General features: G+C 38.7%; 1 protein-coding gene across 1 annotated transcript in view; it reads right to left on the bottom strand.

Moving 5' to 3' along the window:
* The window catches only part of ptprua (protein tyrosine phosphatase receptor type Ua), a 320,172-nt gene that overhangs the window by 65,875 nt on the left and 235,970 nt on the right, over nucleotides 1–18,327 (bottom strand). The window contains exons 10-13 of the mRNA XM_067411023.1: nucleotides 17,023–17,224; nucleotides 14,760–14,862; nucleotides 14,027–14,324; nucleotides 6,608–6,644 (exon numbers count right to left, since the gene is read on the bottom strand). Of these exons, the coding sequence (XP_067267124.1) occupies nucleotides 6,608–6,644; nucleotides 14,027–14,324; nucleotides 14,760–14,862; nucleotides 17,023–17,224 (640 nt within the window). The remainder of the gene's footprint in view (nucleotides 1–6,607; nucleotides 6,645–14,026; nucleotides 14,325–14,759; nucleotides 14,863–17,022; nucleotides 17,225–18,327) is intronic.

The raw sequence follows: 18,327 nt of genomic DNA, 5'->3' as shown, positions 1-18,327 counted from the left end.
AGGTGTGCTCAACCGTGCAGCCGACGAGCTGTCACGGCAGCATCTACTTGCGGGCGAGTGGCGGCTCCACCCCCAGGCGGTCCAGCTGATTTGGCAGCGGTTCGGCGAGGCCCAGGTAGTCCTGTTTGCCTCCCCGGAAACTGCCCTCCGCCAGTGGTTTTATTCCCTGACCGGCGGCACGCTCGGCACGGATGCCCTGGCACACAGCTGGCCCCCGGGTCTGCGCAAACATGCGCTTCCCCCAGTGAGCCTTCTCGCACTATTCATGTGCAAGGTCAGGGAGGACGGGGAGCAGGTTCTGTTAGTGGCTCCGTACTGGCCCACTCGGACCTGATTCTCAGACCTCATTCTCCTCGTGACAGCACCTCCCTGGCCGATTCCTCTGAGGAAGGACACCCTGACTCAGAGACGGGGCACCCTGTGGCACCCGCCTCCCGATCTGTGGAACCTCCACGTGTGGTCCCTGGACGGGATGCGGAGGTTCTGAGTGATCTCCCGCAAGCGGTCGTAGACACCATCACTTCCGCTAGAGCTCCTTCCACTAGGAATCTCTACGCGCTGAAGTGGAACCTGTTCGTCGAATGGTGCGCCTCTCGCCGAGAGGACCCCCGATCATGTTCGGTCGGATCCGTGCTTTCCTTTCTGCAAGATGGGTTGGAGCGAAGGCTGTCTCCCTCCACCCTCAAGGTGTATGTTGCCGCCATTGCCGCACATCACCATGCAGTTGAGGGTAAGTCCCTGGGGAAACACGATCTGATCGTCAGATTCCTGAGGGGGGCCAGGAGACTGAATCCTCCTCGCCCTTCCTCCGTACCCTCTTGGGATTTGACCCTGGTTCTCACAGCTCTCCGGGGTCATCCCTTCGTACCTTTGCAATCAGTCGACCTGAAACTAATGTCTCTTAAGACGGTTCTTCTGGTTGCATTGGCTTCCCTGAAGAGGGTAGGGGATCTGCATGCATTTTCGGTCGACGAAACGTGCCTAGAATTCGGGCCCGGTGCTTCTCACGTCATCCTGAGACCCCGGCCTGGATACGTGCCCAAGGTTCCTACCACTCCCTTCAGAGATCAGGTAGTGAACCTGCAAGCGCTGCCCTCGGAGGAGGCAGACCCAGCCCTAGCTTTGCTCTGTCCCGTCCGCGCTCTGCGCGTTTACGTGGACAGAACGCGAAGCTTCAGGACCTCAGATCAGCTCTTCATCTGTTACGGAGGCCAGCAGAAGGGAAAGGCTGTCTCCAAGCAGAGGATGGCCCACTGGATAGTGGATGCCATCGCCTTGGCGTACGAATCCCAGGGCGTGCCTTGCCCGCTCGGGTTGAAGCCCACTCCACCAGAGGGGTGGCCTCTTCCTGGGCGCTGGCTCATGGCGCCTCGCTGACAGATATCTGTAGAGCTGCGGGCTGGGCGACACCTAACACGTTCGCTAGGTTTTATAGCCTACGTGTAGAGCCGGTATCCTCGCGTGTACTCGCATCCACTAGTCGGTAGACGTGTTGTACCCACTCTAAGTGTCGGCTTGCAATGCCATTCCCGCCACTGGCCGGATACGTGCATGCTTTCACTCCAGTCGTGTTCCCCGCTTGGTGAACCCTGTCGAGTTCCTCCGCCTCCCCCTTCGGCTCGGACATTGCGGAGTGTCTGATGCCAGGCCTACATCCGTCGCTGACGCTGTCTGTTGGCTGGGGCCCATATGTCGTGACCCCTCTACGTGAGCGGTCCCATATGTGTATTTTCCACGGTTTAAAACTCCCTACGGGCCGAGTCCGTGTCTTTCCCTTAGCAGAGCCAGCTCTGCTGTCACCTGTCAGATGAGTCTCCCCTAACCAGGTGGAGCCATCCCAGGGACTCCATATGCGTACTGCCCCTCCGGGCCAGTCCATATGTGCATTCCCACGTAAACTCCTCCCCCATTGGGTAGGTAGTGGTTTCCGCAGCGTCCCTTACGGGTTCGCTTCCCCAGTGTGTCTAGTTTACTTAGTGGGTAGTGGTTAGACAGCAGTAGACTCTCTCGGTGTAAGCTCGCCCCCTTCACCGCCAGCCGGTGCTATGGGCGGCTGAGCTTGTGCTGGGCACTGGAAGGGGTTTCGTAACTGTGGCGCTTTAGTTGGGATCCCAATTCGTCGGTCACTACTGACGTACGTCGAACGTGACCGACTGAAAGGGAACGTCTCGGTTACGTATGTAACCCTCGTTCCCTGAAGGAGGGAACGGAGACGTACGTCCCGTCGCCACAGTTTCTGTACCCTCGCTGTAGTGCGGACACCAGTTGTCTCCTCAGCGAAAAACAGAGTGCGATTGCATCTGCTTCCTATTTATATACACCTGTCGGGGGCGGTGCGCATTATGCAAATATCGCACGCCAATTCCATTGGCTTGTTTTAGTTTACACGAAGATGATAGGGCTCTCTAAGCAATATCCCAATTCGTCGGTCACTACTGACGTACGTCTCCGTTCCCTCCTTCAGGGAACGAGGGTTACATACGTAACCGAGACGTTTTTTAACTGTTAAATGTTACACTATGTTGTATATCACATGTCCCACTGAGATTATTTTGTAAATTTGTATTAATCACTAGTTTTGTTTGCATGTTTAAAACACATTGCAACTTGTGTTACAAACTATCGTGTGGTTTTATTATAGTGTGGTTTTATTATAGTTACTGGTAACTATGTTTTTATGCGAATTGATATTATTTGTATAACGATAATTTTACTACAAATACCATAAACTATAGTGTGTTACCATGGTTAACAACAATAATGTTTTTGTTTTTATTTGTAGTAAAACCTTGGTTAATTTTCATAAGGGAAGTAAATAAAATATATATATTTCGAGCTATTAGACTGCATTGTTATAAGCACAATTGCTTTGTGTACAGAGGTTACCAGGGAAACGGCTTTATTTCTGCTGTTCCAGCACCACCTACTGTCAGAGAGTTAATTGCATTTTCATTCAGCCCATTGCTGTTTTTCTGCAGACCAATGTGAAATTCGTCATGTTCTTTTCTGTATGAAATCTAACCAGTGTAATATTTAATTAAAGCTGTAAGATTAAAATATCAGGTAGCCTACAGCTTACCTTTGGCCCCTTTCTCTTTCTGCTTTTTTATTCGTTTTTAATTCTTGAATAACAATAACATAAAGAACATTGCCAAGGGATTACATAAATAGCCTACATAAAATTAATAACATTAATAGTTACAGTTAAATATAATAAAAGGAGAACACAAAAAGACAACTGAAGGATGGCATTATGATGAGATAAAAGCCAACAGAAAGATATACAAAAAACATAGCTTTGTTTATAGTATAAATAGAAAATAATAAAGTAATCTATTGTATGAAGTAGGCCTACAATAAACATGACGTGAATAGACTAGATGGCCAAATTGCAGAGCTGGTCAAACATATCCACATCGCTATAATTGGATACTTTCTGAACTGCTTTCATTTGTTGTGTGCAAATTTATGGAAACACTGCTCTCAGTAGCGTGGGTGGCATTTGGATGTTGTATATTGCTCTAAAAATTTCCAACTTTGTTTTACCCTAAAGAAGACCTTTGCAGTGAATATATTGGGCCTTGAATCCATTTCATCCGATGCCTTTTAGTCTGATGCCTTTTTGTCTGAGTCTGTTTCATTTGATGCCTTTTAGTCTGAGACCATTTGTGACCTGATCCAGCAAAATGAGTCACAGTGACCCAAATTTCAAAATTGAGATTTTGGTATCAATGGAAAGATGAGACAATAAGCTTTAAAATGATATCCTAGTCATACCTTGAATGGTCATCTGCCCTCTTTTTCCAATTTAAAACCTGAGAAAATCGCTTTTAAAGTTTTTTGCCCGTTTTTTGTTGATATCTTTCAAAATCCATTGCATTTAAAAGGATAAACTATTGTGTGTGTGTGTGTGTGTGTGTGTGTGTGTGTGTGTGTGTGTGTGTGTGTGTGAGTGAGAGAGAGAGAGAGAGAGAGAGAGAGAGAGAGAAAGTGAGAGAGGCAGATGTAGACAGATGTATCTCGTAAACGAAATCTTCATCAAATGACAGAAAACACGGCTCTCCATCCTTGAGTTTACACCCTTTACAGCAAAAGGCATGTATTTTGGCTAACTCGGCATCTAGATCACTGCTAACTGCTTCACAACTAGACAATGAGGAGATCTGCTAGCTTGTTTACTCAGAGCGCGCGCTAGTCTCACAGGAGGATGGCTGGACTGATCGCGTGCCTGTCAGTCGAAACGGGGCTTCCATTGATAAAAATCAGCGTTTATGTCAGTGTGTTTACATTTCTAAGTTTTTTGATTGGTTCTATACAACGTGTAATACCATATTTTGGAGAGCAGAGACATTTCAGGGGATACCGGGGAAATGCACATAAGTGACGAGAGGTGTTCCATGTCAAATTTAATAGCCATTTAAATGCCTTCACTCAATTATCTGGACTAGGAAACTTTGGGAGATTATTTTTGAAAGTCTGTTCTTTAAAATTAGCTTAATGAAAAAATCTTTTTTTTTTTTTTTTTTCCCACATTATTGGCCCATATCTTAAATAGAACGTTGTGACTTCCGACTCATTTCGCCAGAGTGGGTCACATTTCGTCCAATGACTTTTTGTCTGAGTCCATTTCGTTTGAAGCTTTAATGTCTGATGCCTTTTATTCTGAGGCTGTTTCGTCCGATGCTTAATTGTACTAAACCTGACACCTGTCATTGTTTTTCCTGAGACCTGAAGGCTTTCAGTCTGAGGCTCTATACTGTTTTTTTCCTATGACTGAAGCCTTTTATTCTGAGGCATGACGCATTTCCGTTGTATGACTGTGGTCTAAGGATGTCCTAAAATGCATACCGTACTTTGGATGTGAAGTGTTTTCAAAATGAGGTTGTCTTCTAAACTTTCTCATTAGCCAGCGTAGCATTTATGCTTCACAGATAAGGCAATTTCAGAATGCATTGCATAGGGGGGAAAAAATGCAATGAACAGAAATATGCTGGGAAATGCTAATTATAAATACTCTTATATTTTGATTATAATACATTTTATGTGAGGTGTATGGCCACTCTGATTCGTTGCCTCATTATCACCTTGGTGTGCATTATTTTTCAATAATTAAATGGCCCATTGTCAGTTATTCAGCTTATACCATGATTTATTACATTTTTCATTCCAAGCTTCCATTACTGTAACAGTGTTGGGGAGCAGCATCTTTACTAATAGCAAAACTTGCTACCACCTTGCTACAGAGAAATGTAATGTACTTTTTAGTTGCAAAACTATTTTATTGATAAACATGCGGGGAAGCGGTAACAACAATGTACATGTACTGTATATTTCCATATGAGTGAGTGTGCTAATGGTATCACACTATTATGTGTGTGTAATTCTGTGTCAGCTGAGATGAAAAAAAGGTTGAAAGTAATTAAATATTCACTTTGTTATCACCAAAGGACTCTCTTTTTTGTTGTTGTTTATTAGACCATTATGCTGCCTCAGAAATCTGAAATCAGTTGCAAACACTTGCTATGAAGTCCCTGGCTTATAGGGCAGGATGATGTTTAAAGTGCATTTTGAGCAAATACATTAATAATCATATATATTTTGAAATGTAGCTTGATGCTAATTGTACCTCTAATTATATTTTAAGATGTATTCTTGTAAGCATTTATAGATAGTTTGTGTTTCTACTGTAGTACCAAACATTATTTATCTTAATTTAATGCTGTATATGATGCAGCGGACGAAGTTAAAGCCATATACGAGACACACACATGAGGACAAATGCATTGTTGGTCAGCGCCACCTAGTGTGCAGGTGTGAATTAGCAGAAGATGATCAGTCATTTTGTGTTCGGTGTGAAAGGACCATTCTTCCATGATTCGCCTCGCTTTTTCGCGTCGCGTTCAGTGTGAAAGGGCCTTTAGCCATGTATTACGGTGCTTCACATGAGGAGCATTATTATATGATGCATTACTGTTAATGTGAGCTTCCCTGATTAACTTCCCCAAATTAACTTATAAAAATGCATACCTTGAATGCAATGTAAGTAGCTTTGGATAAAAAAAATAATAATAATAATAAAGAAGAAATATTAATATGCTTTTCATTGTTGAATAAAATGTTTTTATAACCAACATCGCAATGCATCATGAGACTGCCTTATAAGTGCATGGTACATGAAATGTTCTCTTAGACTAGCCAAAATGAAATATTTTAGAAAGTAGCATAATGTTAATGGCTACATTTTGTAAGTGCATCTATGATGCTTAAAAATGTCTGGGTAGGTAGGTTGCGGAAAAGGGCCCGTTTACTCCTTCCTTTTAACTTTATCTTATCTGTCAGTCTGTTTATATTATGTTGGCTCACTGTGCCAAACTTGAATGAAAAATGATTATGTAATATTTGAATCATAATACTGGGTGGAATTTTGCCCAACTATCACCGCTTGCGTTTTGAGAGACTGCCATATTAAGGTAACAAATATGCTTTTATCTCTTGCCAAAGTGTGAGTGAGTCTGCAGCAGGGACATTTGGTTAGCATTGATGTATATGCACTGTCAATAAGACATGCCCTTAAGCATGTAAACAGTGCAGATAAAGAATGAATTACCTTTACGAGCGATCCGAATGCAGTTGATCCTGGTCTCCTGAGGATAAAACAGAGAGTTGATGCAAGTTATCAGGGCTATCTGAGGGTAAGAGGATAGCTTGTGTATGATTTATGTGAATATCTGACTAGAAATCCCATGGGCAATCAGGAATATATTGAAATGCCTACTTTGATGACATTTACTAGCAAATGAATGAGAACATAGGTTGGACATGAAGGCTCAGTCCAAAACTAGAGAGCACAAAGTCAGCATTCTAAATTAAATAAAATCAAAAGTGACAGATTTGAAAACGTTTACATAGTCAACAACAAACAAACAGCATTTCGCACACAAAACGCATCTACTGTCAGACATCTTGGTTCTTTATTTACTCCTAAAAGGTTGATAGTAGTAACTTAATGGAATATATATATATATATATATATATATATATATATATAAATATATATATATATATATATATATATATATATATATATATATATATATATATATATCATTAATTCTATATTCATTTTTTTTTTTTTTTTTTTTTTTAACGTTTAAAAATATTTTTCATGGTTATGCAAATGTTAGAGAAAACATTAAAGACTTAGTTCACTCAAAAATGAAAATTCTGTCATTAATTCCTCACCATCATGTCATTCCACACCTGTAAGATCTTTGGGAACACAAATTTGGATATTTTTTGACAAAATCCGATGGTTCATTGAGGCCTCTATTGACAGCAGGATAATTTACACTTTCAATGCCCAGAAAGGTACTAATGACATATTTAAAACAGTTCATGTGACTACAATAGTTCAATCTTATTGTTATGAAGAGACAAGAATATTTTTGTGTGCCAAAAAAACAAAATAACGAATTTATTCAACAATATCTAGTGATGGGCAATTTCAAAGCACTGCTTCATGAAGCTTTACGAATCTTTTGTTTTGAATCAGTGGTTCAGAGCATGGATCAAACTGCCAAAGTCACGTGATTTCAGTAAACGAGGCTTCGTTACGTCATAAGTGTTTCAAAACATTTAAAAATTTCAAATTTTCCCATGAATCAAGTCTATAGGTACCTGATCTCTGATCAGTTTTATACATTAGTTATATATTGGCCTGTTTAGCTGAGCTATCCATGGAAAAAACAAAACAAGCCATGAAAATTGATAAAAGGCATTTTATACATACACTTGATATTCAGTCTTATTATATGATTTATATATTTTACTTTCAATAAAACATTTGCAATGTGTTTGTAAAATGTGTTTATTTGTTTATTTGAGTTTTTATATCAAAACACTGTTCTGACCAGGATTTTAACCCAGTCGAGAACACTATCCACTCCCCCACACACTTCCTTGTTTGGCAAAACCACATGTACGTTATAATTCGTAAGCGCTTGTCTGAATCGATGTCAAGGTTATTTCAGATCAACAGATTCAAGTGACCATGTGTCACCGTGGAGACGAGTGTCAAATTGTTTCGAAGCCTCGACACAATTTGGCTCATTTGCTTCAACTGTTTCACGAAGCCTCGCCCTGCCCATCAGTAGTTCACACTTCAGAGAGATCCCCGCCCCCCAGTGGTGAACCATTGAAATTTTGAAACTTTTCGATGAAACATTATGATGTAACAAAGCCTTGTTTACTGAAATCATGTGACTTTGGTAGTTTGATACACGCTTGAAACCACTGATTCGAAACAAAAGATTTGTAAAGCTTCAAAGCTTTGCTTTGTGAAGCAGTGTTTTGAAATCACCCATCACTAGATATTGTTGAATGAACTCATTTTTTTTTTGTTTTGTTTTTTTTGACGCACAAAAAGTATTCTCATCGCTTCATAACATTAAGGTAACACCACTGTAGTGACATTAACTGTTTTAAATATGTCTTTAGTACCTTTCTGGGCATTGAAAGCGTAAATGATCTTGTTGTCGATGCTTGTTGTCAACCATCGGATTTTTTCAAAAATATCTTAATTTCTTACGGGTGTGGAACGACATAAGGGTGAGTAATTAATGACAGAATTAAATGTTTTGGGTGAACTAACCCTTAAAGGGAATGTTTCATTTATTTATTTATTGTAATTAAGCAAAGATTAAAGTGGAAATTGCTTTTGAACATTCTCCGAACATTGTGAAACAATTAGTAAGTAGTAACATTTAAAACAACAAAAACGTTAGACGAACATTCAAAATGTTTCAGAAAAAAGGTCCATGAACAAAGTAAAACTATAAATAATGTTTTTTTTGTTTTTTTTTTTCCTTTGAGATAAACTTGCCAGGACACCAGGCAAAGTACTGAGAGCAAAGCACAATTTATTTCTATAGATTTATTTCTATAGTTGCTGATCTAATTAAATAATATTGTAATAATAATAATAATAATAATAATAATAATAATAATAATTGGATAAATAGTAATTTTGAAATAGACTGGGCATTTTTATTATACCTTTTCAACAGTGAATGATTAGAAGTATATTTATAATCAACTATAATTTGCTTGTGTCTGCCATATTGGGTGTATTTTTTTTTTTTTTACCGAGTACTCAGCAGTGCATTATGAGAGTACCTTCTCTCTCCCTCTCTCACTCTTACACACACACACACACGGTGAGCTATAGGGAGATATTATCTAATTAATATTTACAGGTGCAAATGGTGGCTTTGTGTGGCAATTATGCAAATTCATCTACCTAGATTGAAGTCAAGACCTTTCTCACCCAAACTGCCAGTAAATTGCCTTTTAAATTGAAAATCAGCTTCGAGTTGCTTTCTCCTCTATTTCACCAGGGCAGATGTGACATATTTGCCACCATATTTTAACATGTCATTAAAACATGTGTTCCGCAGTCCTCGGTCAAGGCAGCACTGAGGGGCAGCGTTGAAATTAATCACTGTCAGATGATAGCTATATGATGTGATATGCAGGTCACGTTCAACGCTGCTTTACGATGGCTGTTTAGAGTGGTCATGCCCATCAATTTCCCACAATTCAATATGGTCAATATTCAGAATGAAAAAGTGTCTGTCTGTCACACCCACAAATGTGATTGACTCTTATGTGTCTGTGGAAATTTGTATGGGAGGAATTAACAGCCACTAAATTAATAATTCACAGAAGAAAATGTCACTGGAGATGTTTAGTGCAAAAGTTCCCGGTGCAATGCTGGGCAGTGGGTCGTTTAAAGGACATTGCTGTAGGGTTCTGAGTAGTTTTTAGTGAGCTACTATTGGATGGTTGGGTGTTTTGTGCAGTTTTCTTGTTTTGAATTCCTCCTTCAATGTAAGTTTATGAAATGCTTGTCCACCAGGCAAAAATCTGATCACTTAGACCTTATGTAGCCCGCCCTTTTTCAGCACCCTTTTCTGTCTTCCGGTTTGTATTTCCACAGCATGAAGGAAAGATCTTATGGATTTAAATATGAATGAACTTCCTGGTCTACTTGTTCATGTTCATGATAACTTTCATTAACTCTAAAATAAGTAAAATCCACTTTACCAGCTAAATGATCTTCAACAGCGATGCCATAAAAATATACAGAGCTACCACTAAAACAGAAACTCAAACACAAAGTTCAGAAAATGGCTGCACACTTGTTTGCCTGGCACATAAAGTCTATAAGCTGCATAATTTGAGGTCTCACTCAAGTCTGCGCAAATGGTGCGGGATGAGTTATGTAATGAGGTTTAAAACTTATCAGGGGGATTAAGGGTTTGGAGCAACAGTAATACTGAAGCTAGCCTTTCCTACTAATAATTTCTGTTTAATTCTAAAATGTATTTGTCTATTCTAAAACCCAACCTATATGCCTATTGAGCTGCAGTAAGCCACTTTAGTCAGAGTAATTACTGTTTAAATTCAGGGCAAGTCTAATAGAGCGAACCTGCACCTAATTATCAGGAATAATTGTCAAAATAATAAGCACCAGCAAAGCCGAGTATTTAGCGTTGCTCATGTTAAAAAGATTTATTTAGGCTGATTGAGATGGAAATGTGTGTGGGTCAGATAAACAATAACCTGAATGAATTTGAAGAATAAACTCACTTTGAATGGTGAGTGTCATCAGACAGTGTGAGTGGTTGATGCTACTGTTTATGGCCTATTATGTATTCATTACTTCCCATTAGAGGAGGGATTTTCAACACAATCCTATTACTGGATATAATGGAACCTTTGTTTTGTTTGTAATGATGAGACAGCCAGCCAACATGAGTCAAAAAGTGTGAGTTTGTCTTGTTCTCTAAATCTATAACCCTCCTTTTTACTACAGGGACACTACAGAGTCATCTCTGTGACAAGGAGACAGAATACAACTCCATAGGCCTCATTAAAATGACATTTGATGATCAAATGCTTCTCTCTATTGTACTAACAGTGAAAACTTTCTTGTACCACGGTCTGGATCTCTGAATATCACCTCAATATATCAGACCAAAAGCACCACAACGAAATAAGCGGCATCTTAATAGCAGTAAATAGGATGTTATGTTGTGTTCAAATGATTCATGTCCTTAAATAGCTTTCCAAGGTTGCTACGGAAGCAAATTATATCTTCAGTGGTAGTTATTTATTCTCATTAATTATATAAGCATACATAATTTATTACTGTATATAATTTCCGTGTCTGCCTTCTATTTCCCAAATCTCCACCCAACATGAAAGTTAACTGAGAATGAGGAGCAGGTTATGGTGCATTTAGCAGGCTTAAACAAGAACTGATACTGCTGAACTTTTAAAGTGGCCTGGAGGACCACCTTCCCTCAGAGTTTAGCTCTAGCCTTCATTAAACACCCCTAAACCAACTAATCAAAGCAATGGGGTATAGCACAAATCTGTATTTATCCTTATAGTATCTGTGTGCCACACTCTGTGCTTCAGGTAAAGTGATGTAGAGTGTGACAAAAATAAAAGGGGAGTGGTCACAGGAGATGCACTTCTTATTCTCAAGTGGAAACAGCCAGATGTCTCAGATGACCACTTGTGATTGGATCACTGAAACACATCTTAATTTCAGATGGAAACATGGCTTCTATATCACTCGCTTGATTTCCAGTATTGTATTGTATTGTGTTCAATATGCAGGAGACTCCTGGATCTTCCATGAGAGGTGAGATGTCTGAGATAATGTCTCAAATGAGAAAATCAAATGAAAAATGGTCTGATGAGAATACAAGGAAAGAACAATCAGTTTAGTCTCAAAGAGCTGATGAACTGAAGATGTTATATGTTGCCTTGCAAAGAGTTCAACAGCCATATAGACCTGAATAAGACCTGTTCTGAAAGCACACTAAAGAAGAAAGAGAAGATGACCCATTCAACTGTTAAAGCCATTTCGAAATGAACTGAGTGACATAGTTCTGCCTTTTTCTTACCCACAGAATGAACTGGCCCTGGCCAAAAGGGTATGAGACATACATGAATCTGATCAAATGGATCTTCTCAAAGGGTCAACATCTTGTTAAAGACTTTGGTTTTTCATGTTATTAGCTGTAATAGAACTGAAAAGATCCATAGTTTGCACTGCTGAACAAGCTGATAAATGATCAGCCATTGATAGACTTTTTTGTAATGAATTCATAGGAAATTAGTATCTTCTTGTTGTGGGAATGCAAGCGAAACTACTGGAAAATGTAACCGAAAGCAATTTTCTGGTGGCTGAAGCTGCTACATCCATGGCAAGGAGCAGAGAAGATGCCTCTGGGGTCAAGTATAGAACCAAGGTAGTCATATTAAGTTATTTATTTAAGTGACACCAACAGTGGTGACAGCAATGCTGGGAAAAGTAGTTATGTGATAATATGCAAGAGTCTCAGAATGAACCAGGTGTTATACAGCTTGGGGGACTTTTCTGTATGTAAGATACCTGCATTTCAACCTAATCATGATTAGAATGTAACTTTTCCCCCCATCTTTATTGTATCATTATTGCAGTATAGCTGAGTTCAAGGCATTATTTTAGTTTCAGGACCTCCACAGAAAAAAACAAAACAAAACAACAACAAAACATTTTAGTGCAAACACCCTTTTTTTTTTTTTTTTTTGCCTAACCATTCCATTCTGGTATGGATATGGTTTCATATCCTGAAAACGGCTGAAAACGGCCACTCTTTGGAATATAATACAAATATGTCAGACGTTGTCTTGGTAACACAACAGTTTACTGGTATAAGATGTAAATAGCAACCGCGTTATGGAAGATGATCAGATATTTCTTTTATTTTTATTATTAATTTATGTTTGCATCTCTCAAATTTCATGCTTAGCTAGCTACAGAGAAATTGGTAGCCAGGCAACAGACAATTGACCAGTTCTGAGTTGTGACGTCACTACATGTATTCTAGTAGCACAGTTCAGCACAGTTGGCCAACCGTGCTGAGAATTCCGGGCTGAGAATGGTAATCGTGTTGTAATTGTGCCATGCCATTCCAAGCTCAAGTAAAAACATAACTAGAACGATTCCTTACCATTCTTAGAACTGTTCAGTGGCTCAGATATGTGTGTTGAATGTTTTCATTTAGTTTTATTCTGTTTGTAAAGATTTCTGAAGGTCATCTACTTTTATCCTTGAGTTCTTTCTCTCTTCCAGGATTGTCTGTTGTGTTCTTAGAGTGATTTCCGGATGCCTGCTCCAGGGGAGAGTACCACCAGTCCAGAACTTTCTACATTTGTATTCAAAAATTCACAATAAGACTATCTTAAGCCCGAATATCTTATTGTAAATTTGTGAATATCCAAGTCTTTAGCATTGATTCAATAGCCTTTTATAGCTTTGTGCATCTCTGTAATGTGTTTTAACGTCCCGTGAAAGCTTTTGGGATCGAGGCATGGTTCACATTGACATTCTTGAGAAGAACAGATTTGTCAGTTCCAGGTATTGTGTGCCTTTATAGGACAGGGCACCTGGGCAACCCACACTTCCCCCTAATCTCCCTAATTGACTCCAAATAGCTTTTAGTTGCAACACAGAGGTTAACATATTTTTTCCAGCCTGCCCTATCAATGATCACTCAGTGTCTTCAATAAAATTCTGATAAGTACAACTGTTTGTGTGCTATCAATTAAGTCAGATTGTGTCTTAGATTAGAGTACATTTTATGAGTAAGCAATCCAGAAATAAACATATTTTCAAAGGGATCAGAAGCTTATTATTGTGAATACCTTCTTTTGAATTATTTTGTAGATCCAACGTAGATTACTCTTAAAAGTTCGAACAAAACGTTTTGATTGCTAATACATATGCTAAGTTCTGATGGGTTGGTCAACAATGTAATATTCAGAAATTGGGAGAAACACTTAAGAGACGCTGCCTCTTCATGACAGGATATTTGGAATAAACCAGCTCCTCCAAAGTGTTTCTCCCAATTGCTCATACATACATTAGTTCCTTATGAGCATTTACTGGCCAGATGGGATCACTCACCCCTCTGAAGTTACTGGAGGCCTGGAAGTAGATGAGATAATTCTTGCTGGGGTCAAGAGGTGTGTTCCAGTAGCCGTTGTAGGTGTGGTTGTCCCCCACGGTGAAGGGCGTTGCCTCGGGCAAGCTGCTGGGTGGGAGTTCAGCGGTGTAGTAATGAGGCGGTGCACCACTTGCCCCTCCTCCTCCCCCTAGAGTCTCCCCATGGGAGGAAGGAGCAGGGAAACACTCCATGTGACCCAACTCCCTCCGCCTCACCTGTCTGGAGCTGTCCTCCTCTACCACAACCACATGATACGTGCTGTACAGGAAGATATAACGATCTTCAAACACTGAACTATATTGGACTGTACCATACTGTATTTGCAGTCCTTAATAAAACTATAGAATAAACTATAGAAAGCAATTTAGCTTGCCATGAAAATAGTTTAGTTTCTGTGCAATTTAGCGCAGAATTCAACTGTTGAGTAGTTACACCATGATGTGGGTGTGTATTTTTCAGCTATTCTGTCTGGACATCTGGATTATTGTCATTAAACAAGTCTATATATTTGTAGTCAATATATACAGCTATGGAAAAAATTAAGAGACCACTCCAAGTTCAGAAATCAATGTTAAGTGGTCTCTTAATTTTTTTAATAGCTGTATTTGAAGTCTATATTTGTCAACTTCAAATATATATTTTTAGCAAAAAAAAAAAAAAATCACATTTGTCAGTTTATATCGGGTTTATTACCTAACAGGTGCTCCTCTCCCCAAGGCTGGACGCAGCAGGACTGTTATGGTGCTCTCAGATTCACTCAGTGGAGAGGGGACGTCTTCATAATCAAATGCAGGCGCTACGAGGCGAAAGAAAGAGCAAACAGTATCTGATCTGTGTCAGATGTGAGTAAGAAATCATTTTTTTTGTGCCTGAATAAATGCTGCCTGAGTGACTTGAGATCTGGACCAATGAACAAATCATTATTTTGTGCTGGTTCGCAAATTCCACTGACTATTTGACTATGATTTGGTTGCAGTGTTTGTCAGTTAACAGCTCACTAGAGGGGAAGATTATCAGTAAAAAAAAGACTTAAAATACAGATTTAGTATTACACATAAGTGTGAGTAAATTACAAGATTCATTTTTGATATATTTTCTTAAAAAAAAAAAAAAAAAAAAAACTCCCACACATCCAACAACTCAAACACACAACAATCTTTCAAATTAGTCTTGGTTTTCCACTGACTTAAATCCCTTGCTCCACAGAAAAAAAAAACAAAAAAAAAAAAACACCCCAGACAGAGAGCACCACACAACGGCTATGAAACACAGTAATAGAGGCGGATGAGAGCGATCCACAGTCCTTTATAAAGTCTCTTGAGGGGTAAGCACAGAACAGACCTCCTGCTCCTGTTCCTGCTTATTATTGGAAGTCAATTAGTGTGCTAGTACAGGGAAACGGGTCAATGTCTCAGCCTTCAGCATACCAAAACAAGCAGAAATTTTAGAGTAAAAAACTGAGAGCCGCCATCACAGTGCTAGTGTTAGATCTGTTTCATAAGAGGGCCGTGGGATGTTGCGATTGACATGTTTATTGGAACAAACCTCAAAGGAAACACACACAAATAAGAAAAGTTTTGCTCATGCCAACAGCCGGGTTATTGTGTGTGTGAGGATATTTAAGGGAACAGTTCATGCAAAAATTATATACCCTCAAACCTATTTGACACAAAGCAGGGAAGATATTGTATGACTTCAGAAGACTCGAAATATACAGTATCTGAGTTATGTGGACACCAGAGGTGAATAGGGCTACAATTTTAACTAATGGATCTCGCTATACTTTCCCAGCTGATTTAATCATGGTACACTAAGACAGTTGTTTTGTGATACAACTTTGCTAAAAATGTTATGTTTAAATATGTAAAGGCAGCATTATCTAATTACATTTCCAGAACTGAAATTGGAAATTGGATCAAGTCATGTTCAAAATTATTTTATTTTGTTGACATATCAGAGTTAAATTATCTCTTTTTATCATCCCATAAATCAGAAAATGCTGTCAACAGTGAGACATGTTTTAGGAATAAAATTGTACACAAACTCATTTGTAAAAATATAGATTAAGGATCAAATTAGAAAGTTTAATGTATTTTAAGTGCTACTGAATGGAGATTTCTGGCTCAGTGCATGAGAAAACAGCTTTAAAGATATGTATTGTAAATGAAATTTGTATATAATAAACACTTAAATGTCTTTTAGATATTTTCTTTCCACTAGTCTGAAACAAAATAGCCCAAAATCTCAAAACTGACCAGTGCATGAAAAAATATTTTATTTTTTCCTGTTGTGTATTGTCTTAATGGTACTTTTTTTTTTACTTTTTGGAGCTTGATAGCCTATGGTAATAAAGTAGCAGCTCCAAGATGTTTGGAGTGACATGAGTAAATATTTTTTGAGTGAACTATATCTTTAAAGAGGATTGTCCAAATAATACTCATTGTTTGGTCATAACTACCAAAGGAGTTGAAACTTATCAGTTTCTCTGTAATTATCAGTTTATTGAGCTACCAAATGCAAAGCCAAGGACTTTCACCACAAGTCTGTAATTTAATTGGTGAAAAAAAAAAAAAAAAAAAAAAAAAGATTTCTTAAAAGGTTCTTCCCTTCAGTTTACACTGTTCTCCCTTCAGTTTGTCGACTTAAGCCTGGGTAAACCTTGGTATCAATATTTCTGCTGTTCAGAAAGTCAATCTCTCCAAAAGAGTAGCTTTTGCCTAGCTGAGATAATGTCTAAATGAGGTCCAAATAAAGTCTGAATAAATCCTGAACCAATTAAAAGGCCCTTTCAGGCATCTTACATTCATTCCAGCGATAAAACCAAAGCCCATCTAGCTTCTAGTGGAAAACTTATAATTAAGTACTTCAGATGCAGAGAGACACAGCTGAAAGTTGTAGGTTTTCTGACTTGGCTTATATCCCAGATTATTCCTTGTGACAAAGCATTTTTCCTCACCTGAGATATTGGTGGTGATTTCAGTTAGGGCGGTCTGGCCAAAGCCCTTAGCGGTGCGGGCGCGAACAGACACCAGGTATGTGGTACCAGGGTGAAGCCCGGAGAACATGTGATATGTCTCGTTCTTTAGTTTGGATACAGTGCGCCGTGGGCCAGGAACATTGATGCTGGGATCTGACGATTCGATGCTCTGGTAGCTGATCTAAAAATCAAAAACAAAGCATGAGCCCAGAGGAAATGATGTAATACCTTATGGTGGAGGAACAGTGTTGATGAATCCCTGTAATGCAGTCTCATACTCTGACTTCAGCTACTCCTGTATGCTTCACATGATCTACAGCAAAACCAGTTCTCTTTCCTTACATTATCTTTTTTTTTTTTTTTTTTTTTGAAAGCACACTTTAAGCTTCAGATATTGTTTTATACAAGGAATTTGTAGTCAATAAAACAAAATGGTAGTATTCATGGAATGTAGAGGATATGAGGAAACTCATCAAGTTAAAGCAGGTCATTTCAAGACCTAAACATCTTTGTACATTCAGACATAATATTTCTATACTCATTTGCCCCCGCAGTGAGAACTTGCTGCTCTATTTTCTTTCATGCAAGAGGACTCATGGTGTATATACCATTTAGTATATTTCATAGAAAAAGCAACTCAGCAGGCAGATACGTTTTCATCCAGAGTTTCCAATTGAGTCAAGAAATGATTTTGGTAAACTCATGTGGTTCTAATGACAATGGTTCAAATAATAACCTGTTTCTAACTCTGTCTCCATTATATGGTGAAATATTGTAATAATGAGAGGACATTTTAACTGTAGTAGACCCACAACTAGATCTATCCTCTCATTAAAAGTTTTAAAACAACAATTCAGTTCTGTAAAGATTATGCATGCATGTCCATTTTTTTCTGATATTTTGTATTGATCCATTGCAGTCATATCACACAGTATTGACATTTACATTACATGTTTTGTCTGCACCATCTAAAATCCCTCAATCCCTTGAAAAAAACATGAACAGGTATTTAAACTAAAATCTTTGACTAGATGGGAGGCATTCAAAGGTTATATGAAATGACAAATGTTTACACAAGCAAGAGACTTAGCAAATTCTATCTCTGCAAGTCTTAAAGAAATATTTTTATATACACATTGGGGAATTTATTTTATTTTATTTTTTGCATAAAAATATATGGAGGACCAGGGGTGCCACTTAAAAATAAAAAGAAGAATCAATTAATTAATTTAATAATTCAAACATAAAAATGTATATAAATGAATCACTTTTTATATGGGCAAA

This window comes from Chanodichthys erythropterus, chromosome 15 (assembly GCF_024489055.1).
Source record: "Chanodichthys erythropterus isolate Z2021 chromosome 15, ASM2448905v1, whole genome shotgun sequence".
In the NCBI taxonomy this organism is placed as follows: Eukaryota; Metazoa; Chordata; class Actinopteri; order Cypriniformes; family Xenocyprididae; genus Chanodichthys; species Chanodichthys erythropterus.
Note: the sequence above shows the minus strand (reverse complement) of the source record. Positions and strands in the feature narration are given on the sequence as shown.